This window comes from Nelusetta ayraudi, unplaced genomic scaffold, assembly GCF_046127955.1.
Source record: "Nelusetta ayraudi isolate G7.1 ecotype Tasmania unplaced genomic scaffold, CSIRO-AGI_Nayr_v1 ptg000011l, whole genome shotgun sequence".
Taxonomy (NCBI): Eukaryota; Metazoa; Chordata; class Actinopteri; order Tetraodontiformes; family Monacanthidae; genus Nelusetta; species Nelusetta ayraudi.
Window position 1 is genome coordinate 10800949 of NW_027466061.1, and position 27904 is coordinate 10828852.

General features: G+C 48.3%; 2 protein-coding genes across 2 annotated transcripts in view; both read left to right on the forward strand.

Moving 5' to 3' along the window:
• The first annotated feature begins 254 nt into the window (after positions 1-254).
• Positions 255-27235, forward strand: LOC142884860 (uncharacterized). Its single transcript, XM_076020812.1, has 66 exons — positions 255-426; positions 908-1011; positions 1546-1711; positions 1801-1986; positions 2076-2228; positions 2384-2528; positions 2786-2944; positions 3056-3174; positions 3263-3472; positions 3788-3946; positions 4058-4425; positions 4735-4826; positions 4949-5118; positions 5202-5355; positions 5433-5509; positions 5574-5754; positions 5837-5992; positions 6282-6415; positions 6523-6681; positions 7070-7253; positions 7367-7578; positions 7690-7878; positions 7967-8109; positions 8211-8370; positions 8464-8547; positions 8804-8941; positions 9159-9275; positions 9381-9473; positions 9570-9790; positions 9895-10088; positions 10855-11097; positions 11178-11413; positions 11508-11672; positions 12265-12345; positions 13997-14368; positions 15142-15492; positions 15944-16279; positions 16789-16920; positions 17020-17172; positions 17262-17378; positions 17459-17629; positions 17714-17918; positions 18430-18584; positions 18670-18782; positions 18943-19024; positions 19313-19450; positions 19592-19754; positions 19835-19950; positions 20059-20205; positions 20470-20583; positions 20904-21020; positions 21192-21350; positions 21486-21650; positions 22373-22535; positions 22612-22811; positions 22892-22984; positions 23073-23277; positions 23817-24007; positions 24538-24635; positions 24876-25060; positions 25151-25350; positions 25443-25611; positions 25700-25818; positions 26160-26282; positions 26673-26799; positions 26919-27235. The coding sequence occupies exons 5-66, from the start codon at positions 2151-2153 to the stop codon at positions 26927-26929; spliced, it is 10011 nt and encodes a 3336-aa protein (XP_075876927.1). The 5' UTR covers positions 255-426; positions 908-1011; positions 1546-1711; positions 1801-1986; positions 2076-2150; the 3' UTR covers positions 26930-27235.
• Positions 19787-27904, forward strand: part of eif4a2 (eukaryotic translation initiation factor 4A2) — an 83031-nt gene continuing 74913 nt past the window's right edge. The window contains exon 1 of the mRNA XM_076020839.1: positions 19787-19795. The gene's annotated coding sequence lies outside the window, so the exon portion shown is untranslated. The remainder of the gene's footprint in view (positions 19796-27904) is intronic.

The following is a 27904-nucleotide window of genomic DNA, read 5'->3' on the forward strand; positions in this document are numbered from 1 at the left end:
AGTCCATGCAGTCAGAAGTGCACTGTGTTCAGAAGCATGACTCTACTGTGACGCAAGAGGTCAACTGCACCGAGGCCCTTTCAATGGCGACGTGGTCCGGGTCTGCAGGCGTGATGAAGACACGGACGGTCTCCTACCTGGTTTTGCTTCGAGTTCAGCCAGGAAATCCTCCAGACGAAGGCCAGAAGTCAAGCACGTGTTGAACTTACTGCCACATACTTTACATCTGCACTGCAGTAAATAAGAAAGCAATGTCCTGCCCTTGTCAATGCTCCTGTAGATGCTGCAGGCGTTGGCATACCAACAGGCTTGCAGTTTGAAGACGAGGCAGCTGCAGGACCAGGAAGAGTCGGAGCGTCCACAACTCAACAAGCTGGTCAAACTATCAGGAAACTGTGCAGCAGCATCACCTCTGAGCCCAAACTGGTAGGTCTCAACACACTCTGGTAGGCTTCAACCTGCTCTGGCCTGTAAAGAAGGCTCGCTTGTGTGCCTCACTTTACCTGCCGCAAGCTTCAGGTGCTGCAGATCTTTCTGGCAGGGGATTTCAAATTGCATTTAAGTAGCCTGCTGAATGCTGCCAGACCACCGCTGGCTCGCTGCTCTTTGAAAGCCACTTCTTTGGCTTCCCTCAGCTGACTGCGTGGTAGCTGTTCAAACGAATGTCTTCCATACACAGGGTGCAGTCAAACTGAGCCTGGCAGCGACCTTCACAGCCTGTTTACATGGGACGTGGTTAAAAGAGATCACCAGAACCAGTGCCCGGCACACTGTGTGCACACTCTGCATTCACTCCGCTGGGTTCGGGCTTATGGGTGGAAAGGAAAAAAGCTTGTTTGAAGTTCTGTGGGAGGCCAATCGAGCGTTTGGAGTTATTAGTCATTTTGTCTACTTTATTTCCGTTAAGGTATCAGAAGAATTCCTTCACCTGGTTTTCCAGCTCAGAGATCTGACTCTCTCTCAACTCCGGACGCTTTGGCATGAGGCGTCATTCAAGTGTCGCAATGACTGGTTGGTATTTTTCTTTGGGTTCGTGTTTAATGCTGCACTAATACGTTGCTAGTTCACTCTGATTGTTTTTTGCTCTCCTGGATCTCACTCTTGCATCATAAGTTAGTAGTAAGCTATCCTGTGCCCTGCTACCAGTAGGTTGGATTAGAGCTGAAAAGACTTGTGTTTATGTGGTATGATGGGAAAACACACGCACGACACTGTGATCAGAGGGCTGCCTGTGTTGGACAGATCCTGATGACTGAACATGTCAGAGCAGATGTAAAAAAAATTCCCTACTACACTTTATAACATTTTATAACGTGAGACAAACATGTTTTTTACAATGAACTTTCATTTCAGGAGGCAGAGGTTTGATTTGGTTGTGTGTCAACTATAGCACTGCGCTCACCAGGCAGGTGTTAGAAACCAGTCTCGACCGGTTCACCCAGGATTCTGTCTTGGCCTTTTAAAAGCATGTCTTTTTTAAACTGATCCCTGAATTTGCTGAAGTGGCAGCGCTGTGAAGTGATGCTGGTGAAACTGCTCCGACAGGCAGCCTCTGCTGGACGCACTGCCTGCCTGTGGCTCTGGCGAATGTGTCTCCCTGCTGTCTGAGCTGGTGAGGAGCAGAGAGCTGGAGGAGGAGCAGGCTCAGGCTTTGCTTACCGCCATTGGCCTCACGCCTCATCCATCGCCTCAGCACATCGACGCCATCAATGTAGGCACGTCTTCCTTAGAGTCTTCTTAGTGAAGCCACAAGGCTCATGAACTAGACTCAGCACGTGCTTTGTCTCACGTCTGCTCCAGGTCTTGCTGGACATCCCTGAGGTGCGGTCAAAGGCGCTGCTGTCCGGCTCTTCTCTGGTCTATCAGCTGTGCCAAAGGTCACAAACCTCTTGCAGTGAGCTCCCACAGATACAAACTTTCATACGAACACTTGAAGAAACCCTGAAAGAAGGTTCCAAAGAAGTAAAACACACTCAGGGCCATACAGTAGGTGCTCCCGACAGAATATATAAACACTTGGATTTAACGGTTGATGCTTCTTACGCTTTTCATTTTATTTTATTTTAATTTTCTAGCTTTTATATGCATTGAAGTCAGTGGGGAACATTGGCCTTGCTGCTCCGCTCTTCATTCCTCTATTAAACTGCTTCATGCTGGAGCTTGTGGCCCAGCCAGAGCTGAGGCTGGCAGCCGTCCAAGCCTTCAGACGCTTCCCCTGCTCAGCTGACGTGAGTCGACGCCGAAACACGAGCCATTCATCCTTTTATTGACAAATCGATAACTGATTGGGTATGAGCGGAGGTTGAGGTTGAGGTGGAGGTGGAGGTGAGGAGGTGAGCGTCACTCTGACACCGGCCGCTGACAGCAGCTTCCTCCCTTCTAGAGGTCTGTGCTGTTGCAGCTGTACCGCTCCTCCCGGGAGGATCCGGAGGTCAGGATCGCTGCATACCAGCAGCTCCTTCGCTGCCCCAACGGGGAGCTGTATGAAGTGGTGAAGATGACACTGAGGAGCGAGACCTCCAGCCAAGGTCTGATTCAAACCACTCTGCTCTGTCCAGACAGCCGCCAAAAGCAGCGCCAACTAGAGAATGTGTTTATTAACGAATTACTTTGGTGTGCATATTAACATGTATGACTCTCATACATGACCAATGTTAAGTCATCATCACTTTAGTCTTAACATATTACATTTAAACCAGTAACAAAGTCTTTTACCAGTCTGTTCTAATAAATGGTGTTACTTTCCTCTGTGACAATGGAAGCATTTTATGTCTTTCTTCTTCAGTGGGCGCATATGTGTGGAGCCACCTGACCAGCGTCCTGAGGAGCGAGGACCCCAGCAAGCAGTCCCTGATTGAGTCACTGCCTGATGATGTCATCAGCCGCGACTTTGAAGCAGAATTTTTGAAATATTCCTCCTTTTCAGACTACACAGTTGCAACGGGTATTAATGTTATTTCTGCTGTAAACTAATTACGATTGGGTCCTAAATGTTCCACGCAATAAATCCACCAACAGTGACACGGCTGTGTGTGTGTATGTTTTTCTGATTCAGGCGCAGGGATGACAAACGTAGAAACATCTTTGGTTTTCTCTCCGAAATCGTTCCTCCCAAGATCAGCTTCTGCAAACCTGACGCTTCATTTTCACGGTCGAGCCCACAACCTTTTGGAAGTAGGCTTGAAATCCACCATCATTTGTCGTCATTCCCTTCTGACAAGACAAGTGCAAGACTGCCTGCGTTGTGCTCTTCCCGATCCAGGTGGACGTCCGTGTCGAGAATGCAGAGCCGCTCCTGAGGAACCTTTTTGGAGACCCCACCCACAGCACTGCTGCTGGAGAGTCCGTGGCTGCCGGTCAAAGACACACGCAGTCACGGAGGACGAGAAGAAAAAGTGATGAAGGCCAGAGAGCGGAAACAGAAAAGTGTTTATCCAGCACCAAAAGCCTTCTGGAACAGGCCAAGGCCATGGTGAGGTTTCTGTGGGGGTGGGGGGAAGAGTTTGGACAGTGGCCATTTAGACTGATTTAGGCAGATCTGATCATTGCACTGCTGATATTTTGTCTAATGATCAGTCAGTACATTCTTGATTTAGTGATAATGGTAAAACACGCACCTGAGTTGAGGCTCTAGCCCAAAATATTTTAACTGTAGGAAAATGTTCTCATGTACATTTTATGAAATACTGTTTAGTTGAGTCAGGTATTTATGAGAGAGCAACCACTGCCGAATGGTCCTGGTAGTTGTGCTCTATGCACTGTGGAAATGTGTCTGCTTCCTGTGCAGGTGTTGGGAGGCAGACGGACGGAACAGGCCAGGCCCAAGTGTTTGGTCAGCGTCAAGGTGTTCGGCCATGAGCTCAGCGTGTTAACTTGTCAGGACCTGTATGAGCAGGTGGAGCGGCTGTCGCTGAGCGTGGCGGGGCTGGCCGTCAAACTGCTCAAGGTATAGCGGAGGTAGATCTCTTCTCGCCGCCTGATTGTCCGACTCTTCTCTGCGTTGACACCACCTGCCTGGTCACCGTCTCACGTGGCCCTCCTCCTCTCCGCCGCCCAGGGCCACGAGGTCCAGCTGAGCCAGCGGGCCGTGCTGACGACGGACGAGCTGACGCTGCCGTCTCTGTCCGGTTTGCCCTTCAAACTGGCCGTCAACATGACCTCCCTGCTCTCGCTGCGCCTGAAGGGCAACATCAACTACAGGGATGTGAGTCACTTCTCCCTGAGTGGATACATCAAACCCAGCGCCTACGTGGGCCTGTCTGCTCGCATGGGGGTGGACGGCGCTCTGGGCCTGGCTGCCGTGGAATGGTTCTCCGAGCTGAGGAGTGCCACCAGCCTAGATGGCGGCATTCACCTGCAGGAGGGTCGCGACCTCAGAGTGACTCTGAACACACCGGAGGATGTGATGGACGTCTTCTCTGTCAGGTGATCGATCCCATGGATGAGGCTGAATGTATTTATTTATCAGCGAAGGAAGCTCACACGATTACTTATCCTAAATCAAGATCAAAGACTACCTCCTTACAATTGGACCTGCTTTGTGTTTAAATGTAAAATATTAGTGAATGAAAGACGGTGAAATTATTTTTGATAACTAAAATTTATCAATTTCATTCTAATGCATCCTTTCAAACTGTTGGAGACTGAACTTTTAAATTAAATAGAGGACCAGAGTGTGACATTGTCTCCCTCAGTGTTGATCATTTCATTAAGATCCATGTTTTTCTTCACCAGCTCCAGAGTGTTTCAGCTTAGCGGAGACCACCGAGAGGAGATCAAGGGCCCAAAGAGTCGAGTCCAGAGGACCAGCTGCACTCCCAAAACATGTCAGATGATCTTTGGTTGTCATTGTTAAAATTGACACTCCTCCTCAAAACAACTCTGGTTTTCAGTAGTTGGAGACCACCAGCTTGAGAGTCAATGAAATGGTTTTCTCTGGTCCTCACAGGGTCTAAGGTGGTCGGCTGGCAGTTGTGCTCCAACACCTCCTACCCGCTTTCCGCCGCTGCGTTTTCACTGCCACCCCCAGGCCCGGTCGATGTCTCTCTGAGGCTGTTGAAGCTGGACAGAGGTCTCCATCACTACCTGCTGGAAGCCACCTACTCGTGGCTGGCTCAGGTGCTGTTGTGATCTGTTTGATCCTGTCTCACTGGCCTCAGAGCTCGTGTCCCAGTGTGTTTCTTCTGTTTGTTTCATCTCAGAGAGGCAGCTGGCTGCCCAGAGAGGCTTCCATCCACCTCCTACTGGCCACACCTCAGTCCACCATCCCCAGGGACATGTCGCTGGACGTGAACGTCAACCCTCGGAAGCTGCTGCTGAGGATCACTCATCCCCTGAAAACCATCTTAGTACAAGGTCAGCACCACAGAAGCCGCATCACAAGAACTGGTTGGGTAAAAAAGCTGAGCATTTCCTTCTTCTATTTTTTTAAGGACATATTGTGCAGCAGAAGAATATCAAGTCAGGGAAGGTGGAGCTGATGATCGACGGAGCTCATTTTTACATCTTGGTAAGAAATTCAAATAAACCTGATCACTGTCTTGGAGAGATTTGACGCTGTTTGTCATCGTCAGGGTTCAGCCGACAGCCAGAACCTCCTGTCGGAGCAGAGGACGCGCTATCGCGTCGAAGCCAAAATATCCCCTAATGGAAATCCCATCATCCTCTCTGCCAACGTCACACGCGGCCTCAGTGGGAAGACCAGCTTTGCCGCCACGGTGAAAAACGTATTCAGAGAAACGGCATCGCTGTCAGGTATCTGACCAAAGCAACACATTTAAAAATAAGGAAAACGCCCAGAAAGGCCGGTTTCATATCTGACATTTTCCATCGTCAGTGGTCTTGGAGCGCAGGCGGGATGGCAGCAGCAGGCAGTACGCTGTGGAGGCAGAGCTTCTCCTGCCTGGCGTGATTGGCACCAGGATGCTGGGGCTGATGGAGCAGCGGGGCTCGCTGTGGAGCTCCGCGCTCAGGCTCAAATATGGTGTAGGAGGTAGGTGAAGAGATCTGATGACACATAGAATTGGAGGAGGCTCTGAATAAAGGAGCATTTCATCCACAATTAATTTAAAGCCTGTGCTGTGATTGCTTGTTTATCCAGATTTTTTGCAGCATACATTTGAAATTTGAAGTGCAGAAGTTATTATTTGCAAAAAGGAGTTAAATTCACAGTGATATTGTAACTGAGGTCACAATTAGCAAAAATGTCCATATTTCCATGAAAACACCATTTTTTAAATGCCTTGTAATTTACAATTACTTAGTAACGTATCTGACTTTAGGTGACGCTCGGCACCTCCGTCAGGAGTGCTACACATCCCAGAGAGTGAGGAGTGAGAGGGACTCAAACCTGACGTACGTCCTGAGAGCGGATCACGAATTCCACTGCTCCAACACGGCTCCCATCAACCACAAGGTACCTGGATGTGTCAGCACACGGGATGACTCACAAGTTACGTCATACAAAGCTGTCATTAGACTTGGATGTTAAGAACTCTGTGGTTTTCCACCACTTATTTGCAGGTCCACCTCAGACATGAGGAAAGCCCTGACCACATTAGATCCTCCCTGGACATGAGCTACGGCAAACACTGGGATGAGCTCAACAACAAGCGCACGCTACTTCTGAGCCAGTCCTTCAAAAACCAGTCGACGCAAAATCACACCAGCTACACGCTCGAGGTAAAACAAACAGGCCGAGATCTCTATTCGTGTCACAAGTTGATCCTTATTTTTCAGTTTGTACGCTAGTGGAGGTGCCTTGCATAAGGATTTATTCCCAAAACCTCCTTAAAATTAAACAGCATATTTAACCCTCTGTTTACAGCTCCAAGTTTAAGTTTGTTGCTAGACATGATGATGCGTTGGTCCTTCCACATATTTGAATAAGGGCAAAGATAAGACATCTCAGAGGGAGAAACTATCACCTGACACGGTGATGGTAATGATGCCCTTAATGACAGCACTAAGGGCATCCAGGAGTGTGTGTTTTAACACACTGGATGGTGCTTGTTTTCCCAGCTACTATTCCTAGTAACAAAACAATAAATTCCACACTGTGTTTTTCTAGTTTAATCTGCAAGTACCAGAGAAGAATCTGAACTACAGAACGCAGCTCCTGCACTCTCACCTGAGACAGCTGGGCTCTGAGAGCAGCACTCACCTCAAAATCAACTACAACAACCTGATCCCGCTGGTGGCAGGTTTACACTGGAAAAGTCCTGCCCCACACACCCTGCATCAGAAGTGGGAAGGTAACAGCAGTCTTTCTTTTCCACCACTATAATGATGCTGACTCTCTACCACCGTCAGCTTTCCTGCTTGCAGTCGCCGCGATAGCATGGCTGTCTTCCTGTGTGTCCCCCAGGCACATTTAACATGGACACGCCGTGGCTGAACATCTTCAGCACCAACAAACTGAGCTGGCTGCAGCTCCACACACTTCAACTCACCTCTGAGCTGACGACCAGCAAGTGGCTGACGGTCCACAACCTCCTCCTGGAGGGTCTCTACAGGGACCGAGGCCGAGAGAAGGAGGCCCGTCTGAAGCTCTACACCCCAGCCGTCAGCTATGTTCAGGTACAGAAACATTCAGAGGAACAATTGTTTTTAACAGGTTCCTGTTGGAATGAGTCATCATCAAGCACAGTGAGTGAACTGCACTCTTGCGTCTCCTCTGTAACCTTCCAGGCAGGCGGGTGGGGCGTCTTGGGTAAGCGCAGCGTGAAAGCCTCCGCCTCTTTGAGCACGTTGTGGACTCCACCCGTAGGGGGCGACATCTCGCTCGAAAGCTCCAAATCCAGCCAGACCCTGCACGTCTCCGCAACCTGCGGCAAGCACAACGCCAGCGTCACTGCTGCCCTGAGGAACGTGGCTGAGGTGAGACTCGGCAGGGAGAGTGTCCAGTACAGACATATCAATAACACAGACATATGTTGTCTGTTTGTTTTTTGTTTTTTTGTGAAAGGATTTGAAAAAGAGGCAGGCGGTGCTGAAGATAACTGTCATCAAGCCAAATGGCCCCAGCGCAGAGGTGGAGCTGGAGGGAGTCATAGAGGAGCTGAGAAGGGACAAGAAGATGTACCAGAAAACAGCGATGCTGCAGCTCAGGTCAGCGACTCCGTCTGATTGGATCTTAATAGTCCTGTTCATGTATTTCATGTACATACGTCATAAAAATGTAATTAACAGCAACGGCATGTTTGGCACAGACAGCCCTTCCAGACCCTCCCTCAGACTCTCCTTCTGCGGGAGACTTTCACAGTTGACCTCCACAAAGGCCTCTACATCCTGGAGTCTAAGGCGGCTTTCAGCAGCAGCACAGAGGTCATCCACACGCTGACCCTCGGCTATAGACCTCCAAGCCCCTTTGTGAGTGTAGAACAGCTGATGATAAGGCATTGAATTAATAAGAGTCTCTTTTTACAGTTTTGTTTGACAAGGTTTTCCTACTTTTTTTTTCAGGTTTGCTCAGCACTGATTCATCCCTTCAGGTCAGAAACTGTCCCGTCAGACTCAGAAATCTGTCTGACAATAACCAACAACCAGGTAAAATCCAGCATTCATTCAGCATTCTATCTATCTATCTGAGAGGTATTAGTGCTTCTCAAGAAATATCAAGCAAAATATGTAACCTGGATAAATATGGACCTTTCTCGTTTCACTGAGTTCACTGTTGGGTTTTAGGATTTTTATATGAGATGTGTAACATGCATACACACATTTGCAGAAGCGCACACATTTGCAGAAGCGCATAATCCCGCCTGCTGAATTTATCCGTATCTATAACTTTCTCCTCTTTCAGACACAGAAAGACATTCGAGGGAAACTGCGTGTGGGCAGCAAAGAGCGACTGATTTTCTTCGGACAAGTCCGACTCAACTCTTTGCACTCCATCCACCGAGAGGTCAAAGTCAAAGGCAACTTCAGCCACCAGCTGGAGGTAAACAAAAACAATACAAAACAAACAAAAACAACAGAGCCTCCCTCTCTGGTGCAGCGGTGCTATCGGTGCTAAAGTTCCTAATTTGTGTCATTGCATGGTGATTACTGTCTAGCAGTGCAAGCAAGAGATGCAAGTCCTCCTGTCAGAGAGCACGTAGCGGTTTACATCAGGGAAGGCCGAACTCATGACCGCCTCAGTGTTATTACTGTTGCAGCTGCAGCTCCCCTCCTCAGCCCTGGTGGAGGGAAACGTACGCTGGAGCCCCAAGAACAACACTGACTTTGATTATCAGGCCAAAGGCAAACTGAGAGTGGAGCGCCAAGAGTGCCAAGTGAGTCCTTCTGCATTCTAGAAATTTTTTTTTCCAGTTTTGTCCAACGAGCAGCAGGTTAGCCTACATTTTGTTGTGACACTTGTTTTATTCTTTCTTTTCTAGCTTTCAGTTCAGCTCAATGGAACGTCAGGCAGAGTTGGTCTTCGTTCTTCTCTCAGACATCCCTTCAAATCCAAGATCCCCAACGTGTTGGAGGTGGGGGGCCTGTGTGCGTCAATCAGACGTTTTACATTTTTTTGATAAAAGACGACAGAATAGATGTTCCTGTCTTCTTTCTGTTGTGCCGCCAAGGTGCAGGCCGGTGCAGACGTCTCTTCGGTGCCTGGGAGAGGAAGCGGCTCGGTGCACATGAAGGCCGACGGGAAGGACCGGATGAGGCTGGACGCCCAGATGTCCCACTCTGTACAGGGTGGGGACAGAGCTGCGGCGCTGACAGTGAACGTGTCACAGAGCCTGTTGGGATCTGCCGCCCACCTGCACGTTGAGCTGGCCGCCAACGTGTCCGCGGAAAAGTCTGAACCTCCACTTCACTTTGGTCTTTGTCTCACTCTCTCCACATGCTGTTGGTGTGTCTGTATGAACTCTTGGATTCTGTTGTTCCTCCTTCCTCCTCCAGTGTGTCTCTACATGGCCTCTTTAAACAGGGACATGAGGTTCTGCTCACTCAGGTCAAAGGGTCCCTTCGAAGCAGCCGGGGTCTCCAGCTGGCTGTGTCTGGAGACATGAGGCACTCCATGGCCCACCTCACCTTTCTGCCTCCTGTCCTGGGGTTGGAGGCTGCGCTGGGACAGTCTGACCTGCTGGTTGAAGGTAGAAGCTTCTTTTACAAGTTACATACAGTATGGACGCAATGACCACCTGATCACTAAGTTTAGCTAAATGGACTTTTTTTTTCTTTTTCTTTTTTTTTTTTTTAAACATCTTTGTAATTTTATACAAAACAAGAAATAATCTTCTGCCAGATAATGTACAAATCATTTTCAAATAAAGAGATGGGCCTTGTGCCCTGAGAGGAAAAATAAATTGGAAGCAACTCAAATGCAACATTCTCATGTAAAGCAAGTGTGTATCTGTTGTCAAGAGACACTACCAGAGACATTGAAGCAAAGTGAAATTATGCATCAGTTTAAAAGAAGGTTTTAAAAAAATAATAATGGAAGAACATAAACATTGAATTGTTCTGACTTCCTCTGCTTGGTAATCTTTACTTATCTTTTTGTAAATGTTACTTTATCCAAAAACAAAGAACATTGTCAAGTTCTAGTGCAAAGAAGATTTTCATTCGTCTTTCTGTATTGATATTGTTTTTTCACTGAGTAGTTGATCAAAACTGCTGTGCATATTGAATATGACATGAAAAAGGGTTGGTTACTGCGCGAGCTTCAGCCAAACCCTTTTGGTTGTTCAAACTTGTAATTTATAATCTTTTGTGTTTTCTTTTCTTTGGAAGGGGCATTTTGGGAATTGGTATAATGGATATTTTTGGAAGTGTCATTGTCTTTAAATTATATGGAAAATGACCAAATAAACATTTCATTAATTGATTGATTAATTCATGCCGGGTGTCATGTTTTAGGACAGGTGAGGGTTCGACTGCTGGAGAACTTATACAGCTTGGAACTGAGACATCAAGAGGAGCCCGCAGATCCTTCACACGGCCACACGACAGACAGGAGGCCTCACACCACCTCCGATTGGCTGTGTGCCATGTTGGGCTCGGAGCATCTGTGCGTGAACGTGAGCTGCCGCTTTGAGGACTCAGACGCAGGCCGAGTCCAGACGAGGTTGTCCCACTCCTTCCACCTGCTCAACGACACCGGTATTTATCCCCCTGGACGAGTGGATTTTATACGTTACCGTCTCGATTGTCTTCTCAGTCCCTCTGTCTGCCCGACGCAGGTGTTCCTCCAAGCAGCTGTGCTGAGTTGAGATGGTCCAGGGATGGCGCTCGGCTGTCCGTCCTCGCTGAGCTGCAGGCCGGACCCGAGTCTCTCCTCAAAGCCGAGTTTAATGGCGGCCAAACAGAAGACGGGGGCAGCCCAAGATGGGAGTACAGCTCCAGGCTGCAGCATGAGGTCAGAGCACTGCTTCAGAGAGGCGTGCCGAGATCTGCCGAAGGCAAAACACATTATCAGGTAGAGGGTCGTCATCGTCCAGTTCACTTCTTTCAGAGCAGGAACACTTGCCTTGTGCCCTTCTTCTTCACTTTGTTTTCCTCTCCGCTGTCAGCTGGAGGCAGAAGGACTGGACGCAGGTTTGGTCCTTCACATGGACGATAAGAGGACCATGGAGGGCGTCTTTAATATCGGTTCTAAAAACGGCACAGCCGTGCTGGTGATGTCTCTATGGCAACAGGTGAAGCTGCTCCAGGGCCTCGTGCCCTTCTCGCTGCAGGTACATTTCACATAATGAAAAAGCATTGTTGTCCTGTAGACTTCACTTTCATTTAAACTAATCTTAAAGCTTCAGTTGTAACATTAAACTCTCGCTCAAGGTCATTCGGGCTGCCAGAGAAAGAAGAAAGTAGAAGAAATCAGAAAGAAAATCTGTCTTTGTCTGTGCTAAAACCCTGGAATCAGCCATTTGTGATGTCACAAAGAGCTACGATACCCTTTCACGTCAGTGATAACTTACCCAGTTAGGTGGTGGCTGGGACCACCTTGGTTTTTGGTTCCTTCCAAACATGTTGGAGGTCCCAACATGGCCTCAGTATTAACAGGAAGTTCAAATGGAGCCTCTGTGAAGAAGGCTGTCAACAGAGGGCTAAATCTGCTATTGTCTATAATCTCTGATGTTTGAATAACTTTGAGATCAACGATGTCTGACAAAGCACTAAAATCTATTTACCCAAACAGAAATGTCTGAACTTGAATGAAAAGGTCAGGCATCTGCTCTGAGGTCCAGCTATCGCTCAGAAACCTGAGACTCTCCCAAAGTTTGGTCTTTTAAAACAAACATTTGCTGACAGCAGGTTCTGTTTTCACAGATGAACTGCACAGGGGAGGCCGCCGCCACGGACCGCCTGTCGGCGCAGTGCCACGGGAACGTTTCAGGTCTCCCAGTGGAGGTACGGCTCTTTCGCTCCCACAGGCCACACGGCAGGCGCTGCTACGGCTTGTCGCTAACTCACGCTAGCCTCGCCGCTCAGGCTAAAGGCTGCCACGGCTCTGATGGCCACAGGGAGCTCAGGGTGAACTTCAGCCACTCGTCTGTGCCACTGCTCACACGCCTTGGTGTGCCCAGCAAATCTAGCCTCAGGCTGCAGCTGCGGACGGGGCCGCGGCGGCAGGGCCTCGGGGTCGGGCTGTCAGTCGGGCACTGGGGGATGGACCTGAATTTGGGACTGAGGCTGGAGAGTCCGGGTTTTTATGGCTGGCACGGGCTGCTCCAGCTGGGCAGTCACGGTTTGGCACGTGTGGCTGAAGTGAGAGGGCGCCTCAAATTTGACAGCTGGTGTCACGTCTGGACCGACGTCAGCGCAGCCTTGGGCTCAGTCACTGTGGGTCTGCATGGCTCGGCCCGCTGCAAAGGGTTCGGCCGTCTGCTGTGGCTGAACGTCAGGAGAGCTGAGGAGGGAGGTGAGCAGAAAACCTCACTGACACTCAACGGACAGGTCGGCACAGACGGACTGAAAGGTTTTCTGGGTTTGGAAAACGAGCACGACTCACTTCGGTGCACGTTGTTGTTGCTGCTAAAGGGCCGAAAGGTTGAATTTGGTTGGACCCTGCAGCATCAGTGGGCTTTTCTCACCTCCGTCATCCCAAACAAGTTAGACCTGCAGGGCTCAGCTCAGCTGGCCGACGCCCTTCTGTCTGGAACCGCCAGAGTATCTTTGAATAGCCGCTCGGCTCACATCGACTTCACCGCGGCCCGGGAGAACCTGAGGGTCACGCTAAAGCAAAACCTCGTGCCCACCGGTCCACCGGGGGAGCTAACGGTTAGCCTGTCGTCCGCGGCCAACCGAGCTGACCTGGAGGTGGACGCAGACCAGTGCGCCGTGCGTCTCCTGGCAAAACGGCACGGGGGCGGAGTGGACGGGAGGAGCGGCTGGGAGGTTGTTGTCCAGCAGCGGTGTGTCTTCCTGAAGGTCAGCGAGGAAACAAGAGGGAGCCTCTGGAGCCTTGTTTCCCAGTTTGGGAAAAACAAAAGAGGCATCTTCACCCTGGAGATGACCTTTTTTTTGTCTTTCCATCACAGTCAAACTTGCATGATATAGCATAGGGAATGGGAAGTTGAGGGTGGGGGGGCACATTAACAAGACCACTGCTGAACTGAACTGTAGCATCGTGGCTCACACAACATATGATGGATGTAGCAATTCAGCTCCAGCCAAGAAAAGTCATTTAAAGAAAAATGCTGTTTTCAAGAAACATTTAAACAATTAAATGTAAATTATCCTTGAATTTAAACTTTAAAAGTTAATCTTTTAAAAACAAAACTCTTCCAAACCAACAGCTCCACCATTAACAGAGATTCTCCGTAACCCCGTTACAGTTAGCATGCTAGCGCGCTCGACTCTGGCACGTTTGTAAGAATACAGAAATATCCTCCTCTCGCTGGGAGCCCTTCGCAACACTAACTCTCAGCCAATTCCTTTCAACAATGGTCTTGTGGGTCCAAAGTAGAAACTGCTTATTAAAATGTACCAAACGTCACTTTTACACTTAGGATGCCATTGTTTTCTCGGAAGGCTCATTGTTTTCCGCATCTCTCCTCAGCCTCTCCTGCCAACTGAGGCGTCAGCCAACATCTCCGTCTCCCGCCGCGGCTGCTCCACGCACCTCAGCGCTGGCCTGCAGGCTGAGGGCGAGGAGAAAGGCAGCCTCACGCTGCAGCTGGCCTGCCAGCCCGGCCTCAGCCTCAAGGCGACTGTGCAGCACTCTGTGGAGGCCATATGGACGCTGGGGTTTCCCACGCGTGGGGCGATAGTGCTGAACGTTTCGACCGCGCACTTGCCCGCGGCCGAGGTGGATCTGCAGCTGGGACCTTGTTCCTTCAGGGGTCGTCTGGGCAAGGCCGAGTCCCCTCAGAGAGACGAGGAGCGGTCCTCCTACGTTGTGAATGTCACCAACTTTTGCCCTGCTCTGCAGGTATGATGCTCGGTCCTCTCGACACCTGCAAACCAGTGTTAACATTGACAGCAAAATTTGATTTAGTTTTAGTCTTTTGACAAAAACGTTATTTAGTTTTAGTCATAATTTAATCATCTACATTGTTTTAGTTTCAGTATAGTTTTAGTTGACGAAATATCATAATCATTTTAGTCCACTAAAATTACAGATAGATTTAGTTGATTCCTGATATTTTCACGCCACAATTTTTACAAAGTGCTTTATTTTCTTTCATATCAAATGTGAAGTGCGTCCAAGTGTCCTGTCGCCTCTTCCTCCCCAGTGTTGGCATTTGCTCTCAAACTAGTCTGGACCACATAATATGTGTGCACGTACTACGCAACTTCCTGACCACGTTGCTCCGACAGTTTTTTTTCCCAACTTCTTCCGCTACTTTCTAAATTGTCATTTCCTTCCACAAACGAAATAAGCTCTGACTAGATCTTGTCTCTGGCAGACATTTTCGTCTCGTTTCTATCCATTGACTAAAATGTCAATACACCTCGTTATAGTCCTTATGAATGAATTTTTATTTAGCTATCGTCACGTTTTAGTCAGAAAAAAAATGATGTTGACGATAACTATGACAAAAAAAAATTCTGTAACAAAATGAACACTGCTGCAAACTTCACCAAAATGCCTGTATATCTATATCTATATCTATATTTTCAGTTTTTTCCCTCACCGAAGCAAAATTTTGGGAACCGTCAGCGTGATTCAGTGAGAATGTTTTCTGTCATTGTCATCCACAGGGAACAGTCCTCCCTGAGTCCCTCGCTCTCGCCATTCTCACCTCAGTCATCCCCGGCCACCTCACCATCACCTCCTCCCTGAGGACCGACGACCAGGACCTCCTCCTGGAGCTCAGTCAGTCCAGCAGGCCTCGGCACGTCTCCGGATCCCTCACGCACTCCTTCCCTGGGCTGAGGAGGGCAGGCGTGCCCCAAGTGATCACCATGGAGGCCACGGCTCCCAGAGGTCAGGAGCAGCCAGGGCTCCTGTTTGTCAGAGCTGGGACTTGCTTCATCAGAGCCAGTCGCTTCATGGAGACCAGGGGAGGAGAGTGGCTCTGGGCTCTCGAGTCCAAGTGTCCGACTTTGCAGGTCCCGCAACTCTTTCTCCCCTCGACACAGAGGTTCTGTGTTTTAACATGTAAACTAAATTATCATTTCAAGATACTCTGAAGTCGTACATTATGACGCTCACTGCCATGTTTAACTTGTACAATGCCAGAACTGAAATGAAGATGAAAGTTTGATCAGGTTTTATCCTTTGAGTGCAGTGCAAGGAATATCCACTGGATGTCCCCATTGTCTGTACAGACACATTTAAAGGTCCTTTACTAGAGAGTCAATTTCTTCTGCTTGCCTGAGAAAGAGGGAGCTGTTCCAGGTTCCACTTGTGTTCATCCCTTTCCCATCATGTGGAACCAGATGGGAAGACTGATGGGAAAAACAATACTGTACATAGCATCAATTTTAGTAGGAGGCTGGAAACCTGGCGTTTTTGCTTGAACTAATTGGCATTGTGTCATCGGTGCTGTTTGGACCTTAGGCTCATGTGAACGGCTCCGTGTTCAGGGATCCTCACGGCGTGTGGACGGCCACTGTGGACGCTGACCTGGAGGGCACCAGGGGTCTGCTGAGGCTGAGGGCGAGGTCTTGGCCCGAGCTGAGCCTGGAGGGCGAGCTCACTCACAACCTTCCCGCTCCGAGAGTCGTCCCGCAGCGCAGCCGACTCCGAGTCACCAGCAGGGCGGCGCAACAGCGATACGACAGCGAAGCCCTGCTTCAGCTGGATGGCTGCTCGGTCCGAGCCAGTGGCGCTGTGGAGTCACGGGGAGGCCTGCAGGGGTCGCTGGTGTATCACAACAACTGCTCACTCATCCAGGTCGAGACAGTAACTCATTTTGACTGAGAGCCATGTCACAGATATGATTAACGCCTTGGCATATTGTAAAGAAACTGCCTCTGGATGAAATATGGTTAACAAAACTTTACACACCTTTGCATGGATGATACACACACATATACAAACACACATATGTATATGTATATATATAAATATGTATGTATGTGTGTATGTATATATATATGTATATATATATATATATATATATATATATATATATATATATATATATATATACATATATATATATATATATATATATATACATATATATATATATATATATATATATACATATATATATATATAAAAATAAATATATGTGTGGGTTAGTGTGTGTGTGTGTGTGTGTGTGTGTGTTATATATCTAGCTATCTATATCTATCTATATACACAGATATAGATATATGAGATCTATGTCTGTGATCTGTGTATATTTTTGATATCTTCTTCACTTTTAACTCTCTGACTTTGGTTTCATGTTTCAGGGGTGGGGAAGTCCTGACCGGCTGCGCTCCTCTGGCTCCTTAGTCGTCAGCCCAACTGTGGCCCAGTCTCAGCTCTCAGTGGTGGTCGATGATAAAGATTTACATGCATCAGTGGCTTTCAGGACCACAAGGGTGCTTTTCATCTTCAATAACTTGAGTACAAATTATTAAAAAAAAGTCACATTTTTCTGTTTCAAGCAGGTGTAATAACTTTTCCTGCTGCTTCTCCAGGATAAATATGAAGCTTTGTTGAATCTCAACCACACCGCTCCTCTACTGAAGAGGGCCGGCATCCCCACCGCCGCTGCACTGACGATGAGTTCTGCCAGCGGTGCAGACGGCTCCCGCTCCTACTCACTGAACGGCAGCGCAGGAAGTCAAAAGGTGGGAGTAGCAGCAGTAGCAGCAGCAGCGGAGAGCAGAAGTCTGGGATGGCAGCTCAAGCGCAAACCAAACTCCTGTTGTTTTTGCAGATAAGTCAGGAGGTGACGGTTAGCAGGGCGTCGGACCAGGCGAGGGTGAAGAGCCGCTTCAAACACACGCTGAGCTCTTTGAGGAAACTGGGACTTCCTGCCAACATTAGCACTCAGGTGGTCGCCTCACACTGATTCCTCTCTCCGCTCACGCTGCGCAGCCCCAGATGATTATATCCACTTTGGACCATCTGCAGGTGGAGATCGGTTCTCGCGAGGGGAGGGGCTTGACCCTGGAGGTGCAGTTCGGAGGACAGGCGGGAGTCACACTCGGGGTACAATGCCTCCCCGTCAATAAAGAGATCCGAGGGGCCGTGTGGCACAGCTGGTCGTGGCTGCAGGATGCTGGGATGCCCAGGAATCTGGAGGTAGCACCATCTTAAATGGACCACAATCCTTCTGTATGTGCAGACACAGAAGTCAACACCTGCCACGTTCTTTCCTCCTGGAAGGGCCAGTGCTCCGTCCGAGGAGTCTTCCCTCAGCTCCAGTCCAGAGCTCAGCTCTTGGTGGACGGACACAGACTGGCGTCCTCGGGGTTCAACGTCAGCGTCGCCGACGGACGTCTGGCTCTGTTGCTCTCCCTCTCTCCGCCCGCTCCTAATGACACGGCAGCTCATTCGGGTCTGAATGCCAGCCTCAGCGCTCAGTTCAAAGGTCAGATTATTAAAAATTAAACAGACGTTATGGTGTGCGCGTGTGTGATAATCTTTTTTATTTCAATTTTGTTTGATCCTGCAGGGAGATCCAACAAAGCAGGATGATAAACACAGGGTTTTGATTTTGCTGTAGGCTACAAACAGAGTGCTAAAAATGCTGTTTTCAAGTTGTTAATTGTTATTAATAGGCAAGACTGCACTAAAAGTAGAAAGGATGTAGAACCTAGAATGTGGAAGAATTTATTTACTGTGTGAGTTCCTGGTTTGCCACTTTTAGCCTGTTTGTTTTGTCTTTTGTTTTATGTTATTTTTGTCTGCCCCTGTTTGTTGTCTATGACTATTTAGTAGTTTTGTAGTGTTTTATTTTTTTGTTGTGCCCGCCAGATACCTGAATTTTCCTGAGGGGATAAATACATTCTATTCTATTCTATTCTATTCTTTTCTGTTCTATTCTATCCTAACTTTTAAAGATCTTTCAGTGCAGAAATCATTTTCTCTCTAATGTACAGGCCCTCTCCGCAGCCTCTCAGCTGACGTCCACTGTTCCGACTGGAGAGTCCAGGCGATGGGAGATGTGGGTGGTTGGACTGCACATGAAGGATCCAAAGAAGCCCGAGTCACGCTGAGACACACCCGGCAGGGACTGCCCAGGCCGGCCTTGCAGGTTAGCAGCACGCCACTGTACCTACACACGTGCAGCAGAAGTGATCTCCTGTGTTCTAATGGCGTGCGTGGAACTGCTGGCGCAGGTGGAGGCCTGGGGTAGTTTGACCGAGTCCCAGCTGAGGTGCTCTGTGGCTGTGAACCCTGAGCTCAGCTCCTCTCTGGCACTCATCCTCCAGGGTCACCATCTGCCTCACAGGTAGGAGGAAGACTCGCCTCTCATGCTGTTTACAGATTTCCAGTCAGCTTTGCAGCCTCTGCATTTTGGCTCTGTATTTTTCAGACAAAAATGACATGTTGCGCCATGAAAGTTTGATTTTTTTTTCATCCTCCCTTGTAATCTTTGTTTTCTTCTCCAGCAAGGACCTGATATTGAAGGTGGTGCACAATGTTCCCATGATGCTCGTCTACCTGCCGTCACAGCTGAGTGTCTCCTCTCAGGTGAGCAGCCTGCAGCGCCGCCTGGTCTGTACATGTGGTGTTTTGGCGTTTCCACAAATCCGGGCAAGGTGCTGCTTTCAAACTTCTCCACCGTGAGGAGCGTTTTTTCAAAAAGTGCGGTTTCTGCCTGTGCAGTTTCATCGAAAACGCTGGCTTCGTGTAAACGCAAGGATGAACCACATAAATATTTGTGCGTTTTCAGAGAAATCCGTCTTTGTGTAAAGGGGGCCTAAATCTTTTTATCTAGATCGTAAAGTGAAATTGACTTGTCGGGTCGTCCCTGTGCAGCTGAACCAGTCTCGGTCAGGTGTGTCCGGCCTGGTGGAGGTGTCGTCAGGGAGGCGGCGGCTGTGGGCTCAGGGGGAAGTAGCTGCCATTGAGAGTGGATACAGACAGGCCGTGGAGCTCAAACACTCATATCCACAGGTACCAACGCGAGAGATTTCGACCATGCACTTTTTTGACAGTTTTTGTTTCGGGACAGTTGAATTTCCCTTATCTATCTATCTATCTATCTATCTATCTATCTATCTATCTATCTATCTATCTCTGGGGTTTTCTGTGCAGCTGAAGCCTCTCCCCAGGGCTGTGGCGGTGAGGACGATGTTTGAGGCCAGGGACTGGAGCTACCAGCTTCAGCACGGCTCTGTGTGGGGCAGCCAGGAGATCAGCCTGACGGGTGTCTACTCCGCACCGCCAAACTTGGAGATGGGCAACAAGACCCTGAAGGGTAAATCCATCCCACCTGTCACAGTTCCCGCATGTCGAGCGGCATCCTTGCTGATTTCTTCCACTCATCCCTGACTTCAGTGCAGATCAGCTGCCTCCCCCGCCGCACCAGTCTGGACGTGACAATGGAGAGGTTCTCGCACGGCCGACTGGACAGCGTCTCTCTGGGATGGACGCGGCATGGCCGACTGGAGCAGGTGCAACATCCTTGTTTGAGCCAGCAACCACAATCCGCAGGAGTTTCTTTTTGTGTGTGTGTGATCCGTCGTTCTGCAGCAAGGTTTCATTTTTTATTCTACCTGCAGGTCAAAGCTGTCACCTCATGGAGTCAATCGGAGGGGCTGAACGAGACCAAAGTGGAGCTGAGGCAGCCCTTCACCTCCACCCTCAGCCAGATGTCTGTTCACACGCTGTCGCAAAGCTCGCTAAGGGAACAACACAGCAGCCAGCAGGTTCATTTATACATGTTTAAAACACAGAAAATAAAATAATTCTCGAGCAAAGTTGATGACAACTCATTTAATTTGTTTACTGTCCTTTTAGAGATTGTATTTGTGCCATTTCCTCTTTTATCAGGACTATTCATCATAAAATCCATTTAATGACATGCTGGGATTACTTTTATTCAAGATATTAATTCATTCTATGTTTACTAAATTAACAGCCTGAGTGGGATTATTTGTGTCTTTGTATTTTTATCTATTTTGTCCTTGCAGGTTGCACTGTCATTGAGCTGCGCCTCCCCAATCAACGTCTCTCTCAACCTCAACAAGCACTGGCACAATAACTCCAGCAGGGGGCAGGCATGCGCTCTTTTCTCTGCACTACAGGTGAGAGGAGCTTTGTTTCGCTACAATATTTCAAATCAGTGCTCAATCGGTTCTATAATTTGGCTTAGTTTATAACCACGCAACTTAATCATGGCTTTGTAGAACAACTTAAACTCAAAAATCAGCAAAAGTTACACAAAAATGACAAACGCTGGTTTGCATCCTGCAAACGAAAGAAAGAATTTCTCACGTGAGCTTTTGTTGACTTCTAAAATGCAATCTATCATAAAATGCTTCAGCACTTTTTATGAATGACTTTTTTTTCACATTATGCATTACGAGACTTAGAACTGATTATTCATTTGTGCATATGCGCGCAGATGGCAGTGTCTTCTGTCAAAGGTTGTGTGTCCGTCGGTCAGGAGGGCAACTTGTACTCACAGAACTCAGAGCTGAGATGGGGAAACAAGAGCGTCAAGCAAGGCATGAAGTATCAGGTACTCGGCCCCGAACCTCATGGACAAAACAAACTTGCATGCCTCATATGTTACGGCTGATAATTGTAGTTTGGAAAAGAGAAAAACAAAAGAAAACCTCTCCCTATATTGTCTCCCTCCACCCCCACATTGACCCCACATTGACCCCTCCACGCCCGCCGCTGTTTCTAGCGAGGCCCGCAGGGAATGCACAGCTTCCAAGTCAGCGTTGGCCTGGACAGAGTTTCTCCTGAACCCTGTCCCTCACACACACTGCTGGCCAAGGTTCAGAGCAACCTCAGAGATCGCTTGGAACACACGTTGCTGCTGGGACTTTGCCCCCTGAAACCTGTGAGTTTCTTCAACTCCCACATCTGAAAACACTGTGGAGGTAGTGATTGCTGTACTGGTGAAAGAGGTTGTTGGAGGGGAGCCTCTTTTGTCTCCATGCAACACTTTCACTCCACTGCTGTGTGTGTCTCTCAGGCTTTGTCCTGGTCGGGATCCCACAGAGTGAACGCAGGAGAGGAGATGTTTTATACTCAGTCGCACCTGGCTGTGGCTGGAAGGCCTCAGCTGTGCAGTCTCACCTTTGCCCTGATCAACTCTTCGGTGGCGACGCAGGGCTCCAACATGTCTCTGTTTTCTGAGGTGAATAGCCTGCACCGCCCCTCCGTTGACGTGCATGCACGACAAAGACGCAAACATGCTCTCTTCTCTGCACAGTTATACAGAAAGAAATATTTGAAAAAATTTTACTTGCTGTACAGTTTTATACAATTACAGACAGATCTTAATTTTAACTTTTAAGAAGCACTATCCTTCGATTATGATTTTTAGATGAAAAAATAGAGACATTCTGCCAAATTCTTTCCTGTAGTACAGCCTTAATCGTGATTTTCGAGTTTTTTAAAAAAATGTTGTTCAGCTAAATGATCAGTGTTGGCTAGTAATCTATTACTAATTAATCCACTACTGTAAATTAACTATTGTTATATACTGTGGCAAAACTGGTAATTATATCATAATTACTTTACCAAGTAACGATTCCGTTACTTTTGTGACATATAAATTTTGTGAAATTTTAGAGGACAGAGGCAATATTTGGAATTGTAAAATTTCTCTTTGTAAAGTTCATTCCAAAGCACTGAGCAACTGTTACTTTATCTTTTTTTTAACTAAAGTAATTAGTAATTAGTAATTGATTACTTGTGAGACAAAGTAGTTAAAGAAGTAATTAGATTACTTTTTAAGGAGTAATTAGTAATCAGTAGTTGGATTACTTTTATGGAGTAATCCTGAAAATCCTGAAAACACTGAAAATGATACCGGTGAATCCCCTGAAAATGACATGTCTGTCTATGACATCAAAGTCTAGGATGGGTAACTGGAGTCTGGAAGTGAGTGGCAGTGCACTGTCTTGGCTTGGGGGGTCTGGACTCCTGATGCAAGTCAGACTAGACCGCAGAGAAAAGATGTGGCTGAACGGGACGGTGGAGGGACGCTGCCTTCAGTCCTCTGCAGGATATGCAGACGGTAAATCATCTCTTTGATGTAAGTCCTTGCAAGAATGCCAAAAGAAAGTGATGGTGAGGAGCTCGTCATTGTGCAGGTTCAGAGGTGGACCAGGACGTCACTGTGGTCGCCTGCGTGGGAACGAATCGCAGTTTGACGCTGTACTTGCAGAAGAGAGTCGCTGCTGACGGTGGCGGCAGCAAACATGCAACTCTGGGCAGTTTGTCCGTGGAATCGGCCAATCAGAGGTTGTCACTGACAGCGCGCGGCTGCTTGGATAGTCTCAGAGAATTAGAGGTATCGCCGCTTGCAAAAGAAAGTGTCCAAATCTTTGTTCATGCCACAGTGGAAGCATTGAACCGTGTTTGGTTTTTCAGGAAGAGATTCAGTCTCTGGGCTCCCACATCCAGACCAAGTTGCTAGAAAGAATCAGAACTCTGCAGCGTCTCTTCTCAGAGTTCAGACGGCAGGTAAACTCACTGCACCATGATCAACACAGGCAAGTATTCCTTTATTCTTGTATTGTACTGCTGCCTTTTTTTGCAACATCCTCTGCAGTCCAAAGACAGCGAGTGGTTGCAGGAGCTGAGCGCTGCGGCCCTGGACGTGTCCCGGCGAGTCGAGGCAATGCTGGGACACGGGGGCAGAGCTTTGCTGGCTCCCTGGCGGGACGGAGTCCTGCGACACTTTGTGGCCGACGACCTGCCGCGCTTCCTCGGCCTGCTGCAGCACGCGTCCCTTCTGGGCCAGCATGAGCTGAGGAGTGAGTTCAAGTTCCCATTCAGAGTTCCCAGGCCTTTCACCTGTATGATTTTAGACTGTGGGAGGGAAGCCAGAGAACCCGAAGAGAAGCCACACAGATACAGGGAGACCGTGCAAACTCTACATAGAAAGGGCCCAGTTGGCCCGGGGTTCAACCCGCAACCCTTTTTCCGCTCGGCTGCAGGGAATCTGTTCTTAGCTTGAGACCAACTTGGAAAACTACTGAGCCCGAGATGTTGCACAGACCGGACTGTGTCCGCCAGATGTTCTGTGCTTCCGTTGGAGACATTTAATTTGGTTTCTGTTAATTTTAACGACTGCAGCCTCAAACCGCCACGCGGAGTCGCAAACCATTGTCAGAACCGACTGAGTTGATCTTCATCACTCTTTGTGTCTGTGTAACATTTTCCCATATTATCAATGTTTTTTGTGTCGTCCGATCAAACCGAATCCATCCTCGAAGTGTTTATTGTTATTATTATTTTTATATACAAATGTAATGATGCCTTTCTTAAAGCCTTAATAAAATTCCTCCCCCAGGGCCGCTGGCCACTCTGGCTGGGGTCTACCAGGACGTGAGGGGCCAGAGGCCGGAGGCTGTGTGGAAGGAGGTGGTGACCCTGTGGACGGAGTGGCTGCTGGAGGCCGTCGTCCCAGCTCTGCTAGGGAACACGCAGCTGAGGCCGCTGGCCCAGGCCGGCTTCTCCGCGCTGGGCGTCGCCATGGACTTGGTGAGAAATCCATATAGCAGCGAGTCCTGAGTCAGCGCTGTAAGTTTTCACAGGGCGCAAGAGACTTGGAGCCCCATCATTTAAAGCAATTTGTAGGTATTTATAGTCTCACTGGTGAGTTCACGGGTGCATGTAAACTTTCTTACTTCATTAAGTCCGCTGAGCTACCCCAACTCAAATTATGTAGTAAAAAAATGCAAAAAATATGAGAAACTAGAGTTTTGTACCTACTCAGATCAACTTCACAAGTAGCCTGTTTATTTACCTGTTGGTTTATCCCATAATCCGCACACCATACTTTTTAATTTGATCCCAACACTGATGATCCATCCATCTTCTATACCCTCTTGCTCCTGCACTCAAGGTTGCAGGGGTCTGCTGGAGCCTCTCCCAGCCTTCATAGGGCGAAGGCAGGGTCACTCCCTGGACAATGAAAATCCCAGCGGACTGACTGGAGCTGTGTTGATCCATACTGTCAGGGAGTCACTGCTCTATGCACGTGTTAATGTTTCAAACTGTTTGTGAATCAGGCAGGTCAACACACCTTTCAGTGGTTGGAGACCAGACTGGCAACATCTCTGTCCGGAATCAGGAAGAAACTGGCCTCGGCCTACAGATTCTCCCCCAGGTAGGCGACCAAAGCCCACATTCGCCCATTGTTTGCACAGAATTCCTTTCCTTATGAGGTCGGTGTAGGGATACACCATCATTTAATTAAGATTTGTCATGAATGGAGGTCAGAGGCTATGTAAATGTTAGTTTAGTTTAAAGCGGCTCCGTTTGTGTGATATTTGGATAATCTGCAGTCAGACAGCAGCAGTGAACAGGTAACTCCAGGGGAATGATTGCACTATTGGTTTCCCCACAGTCAGTGTTCTGTGAGTGCCTCGCTGCCGCTGCCGCCGCTGCCCTGGTCCAGGGTGGCGGAGGCCGGCCTGGTCGAGGTCCTGCTGGAGGAATGGCTCCTGAGGCCCCTGCAGACCCTCGCCACCATCAGGCCCATGGCGGAACTGTACTACTTCAAAAGGAACATCATGGACAGCCCGTTCAGACGTAAGACAAATATTTCTTGGAGGTTGTATGAGTGAATTCAACCATAACCAGGACCTTTCCTTTTTCCTCCCCGTCCTCATTTTCCATCAGACCAAGCTCTGCTGGTGTCGGATCAATTTGCAGTGACGTTCGATGGTCACCTGCATGAGCTGCCGGGCTCCTGTCCGCTGCTGCTGGCCCAAGACATCAGCAATGAGCCTTCGTTCACGCTGCTGCTAAACCCGGACTCGCGCAGCCTCCTCAAGCTGTGGCTGAACAACAGCACCATCGAGGTGCAGACTGACGGGCAGGTTTGTTCCAACTGGGGTGAAGTCAGCAGCAGCAGCTCCACTGGTGCCTCCAGATCTTCATCTATTCAATTTAAAACATTTGTCCTCTTTAGGTGAAGGCCAACTGCAACAGCACAGTCACGCACACACTAACCAGCGGCAGCGGAGTGGCTGTTCGAATCAGAGCTCACACGCTGCAGGTGTCCAGTCAGAATGGAGTGTCACTGTCATGTGACCTGACTCAGGCGCTGTGCAGCTTCACTCTGGATGGGTTGCTCCACGGTCAGAGAAAGAACTGAGAACTGGACATTCATGCAAATCAGTTCTGCCGTCATGCTCTCTTAATATGTTTGTTTTTTTTCCTGCACAGGTGCATCTGTCGGTCTGCTCGGGACTAATGACAATGAAGCCGGGAACGACTTGCCACTCCCTGATGGATCTCAGGCCCAAAGTCTGGACAGTTTTTTGAACGGCTGGCAGGTGGGACAGGTGAGAGTCGAACTCACATGTGTCCACAAACTAAAGCTCCCATATCATCTGCCGGTGAACTCTGCAAAAATGCAATCCAAAGTGTGTTAATCAAGAACAGTTCTGCAAATTGGCCCTTTGTGATGTCACACAAGGCACTGGTAAATCTCCCAGGTGAACGACAAGACAGCCATGTGTTGGTTCTGCCCTATGGGATGGCCTTGTTTTCATGTCCTCTTTAAAACACGTTGATGCACCAGCCACGCATCAGTTTTAGCAGGACGCTGATATCAGGACTTTTAACAGGTAGTTGCAAACAGAGGGCTAAATATTTTTCAATGCACCTCGTCTGTCTCCAGAAGACAGCTGACTGCGCCAAACCATCGGCTGTGAAAAGGCCTCTCCCAAAAGCAGCCACGTCCGCTGCCAGCTGTGACTCTCTGTTCTCGTCTCCAGATTCCCCGCTGAGCCCCTGTTTCAGAGTGGTGAGTACAATAGCAACTTCTTTATCTCTGCCCACTCCTGCAATGACCGCCTTCATTAATCACGCTGCCATAACATATGGCTTCTGCACATTACTTACTACATTAGCTGAGACATGTTATTCATCAACCCGACATGATTAAGAACACATGACGGAGAAGACATGACGTAAATGGAGGCATGGGCTCCAAACGTAGCGAGGAGGACACAAAAAAACAAAAAGTACATAATCATAAGTTGTGAACTCCGGACTGCTGCAGATTGAGTGGCGGGAGTTTGGGGTTTACAGTAGCAACAACAACAACAAAACTGCACCCAGGTACATGAAAGACATGCAAGCATATGTGTGTAAGCTTCAGGGGATGAAAACAAGGCTTCTGTTCTGCTCTTAGGTGGATCCCGCACAGTTCTGGTCCATGTGTGCAGCAAGCTCCTCCAGAGCCTCCTGCAGATTAGCACATGCTTTCATTTATCTCTGCCAGCAGAACTACATACCTCTGGAGGTCCCTGCCAAGTGCTGTAAGTTAATCCTTTATGTTTATTTATGTGGTCCGGCATAATCTTTATGTCGGACAACATGATCGTGACTCGCACCCAAAACCGAGTCTTCACTGTGTTGTTTCTGTTTCTGTTTCCAGTGAAACTCTGATGGAAGGAAGAGTGCTGAGGAGGACCACATGATTGTTTGACCTCTGTTAGCTGCTAAAACTAAAATTAGACTGATATACCACTGTTTACGCTACATCACTCATAAAATGATGTTCATTTTTGTATTTATTTTTGTACTCACGTGTACAGTTACACAATATCATATACCTCCTCTAACGTATGCTTTTGTCTCGTCTGGCATTGAAATGTTACGGCAGTGATGACTCCTCTGGAATTCATCATGTTCAAAGGAAAAGTTTCCCTTTTAGCCTGTGAGTGTGGTTGGGCTGACCTGATTGTAATGTAAATAACAGAATCAGAATCAGAATCAGAATAGCCTTTATTGTCACTGTAGCAGAGATACAATGAAATTGCGTGGCAACTCCCTTTGTGCAAAACAATTTAAAAAAATATAAGACCTAAAGATAAATAACAATAAAATACAATATAAGACACCAGTCAGTGCTGTCCAGACAACACTGTGCAGGAATATAGAATATGTACAGGATGAGAAAGCTAAAGAGGTAGTTGTGTGTTATTGCACAGGACAGGGGTGATCAGTGGTGTGACGTGCTGAGTGAGTGTATGGTCAGTGAGAGTTCAGCGCTACAACAGCTCTTGGGTAGAAGCTGTCTCTGAGTCTGTTTGTTCTTGCACGGAGTGACCTGTAGCGCCTGCCAGAGGGCAACAGGTGAAAGAGGTGATGACCAGGGTGAGAAGTGTCCTTTGCGATGTTCTGAGCTCTGCTGAAGCATCGGGAGTTGTATATGTCCAGAAGAGAGGGCAGAGGGCAGCCGATGATCCTCTCTGCTGTCCTTACTACCCTCTGCAACTTGTTCTTCTCTGCCACAGTACAGCTGGAGTACCACACCGTGATGGCATAGGTCAGCAGACTCTCTATGCTGGAGCGGTAGAAGGTCACCAGCAGCTGGGTGTATATGTTCTTTCTGAGGACCCTCAGAAAGTGGAGCCGCTG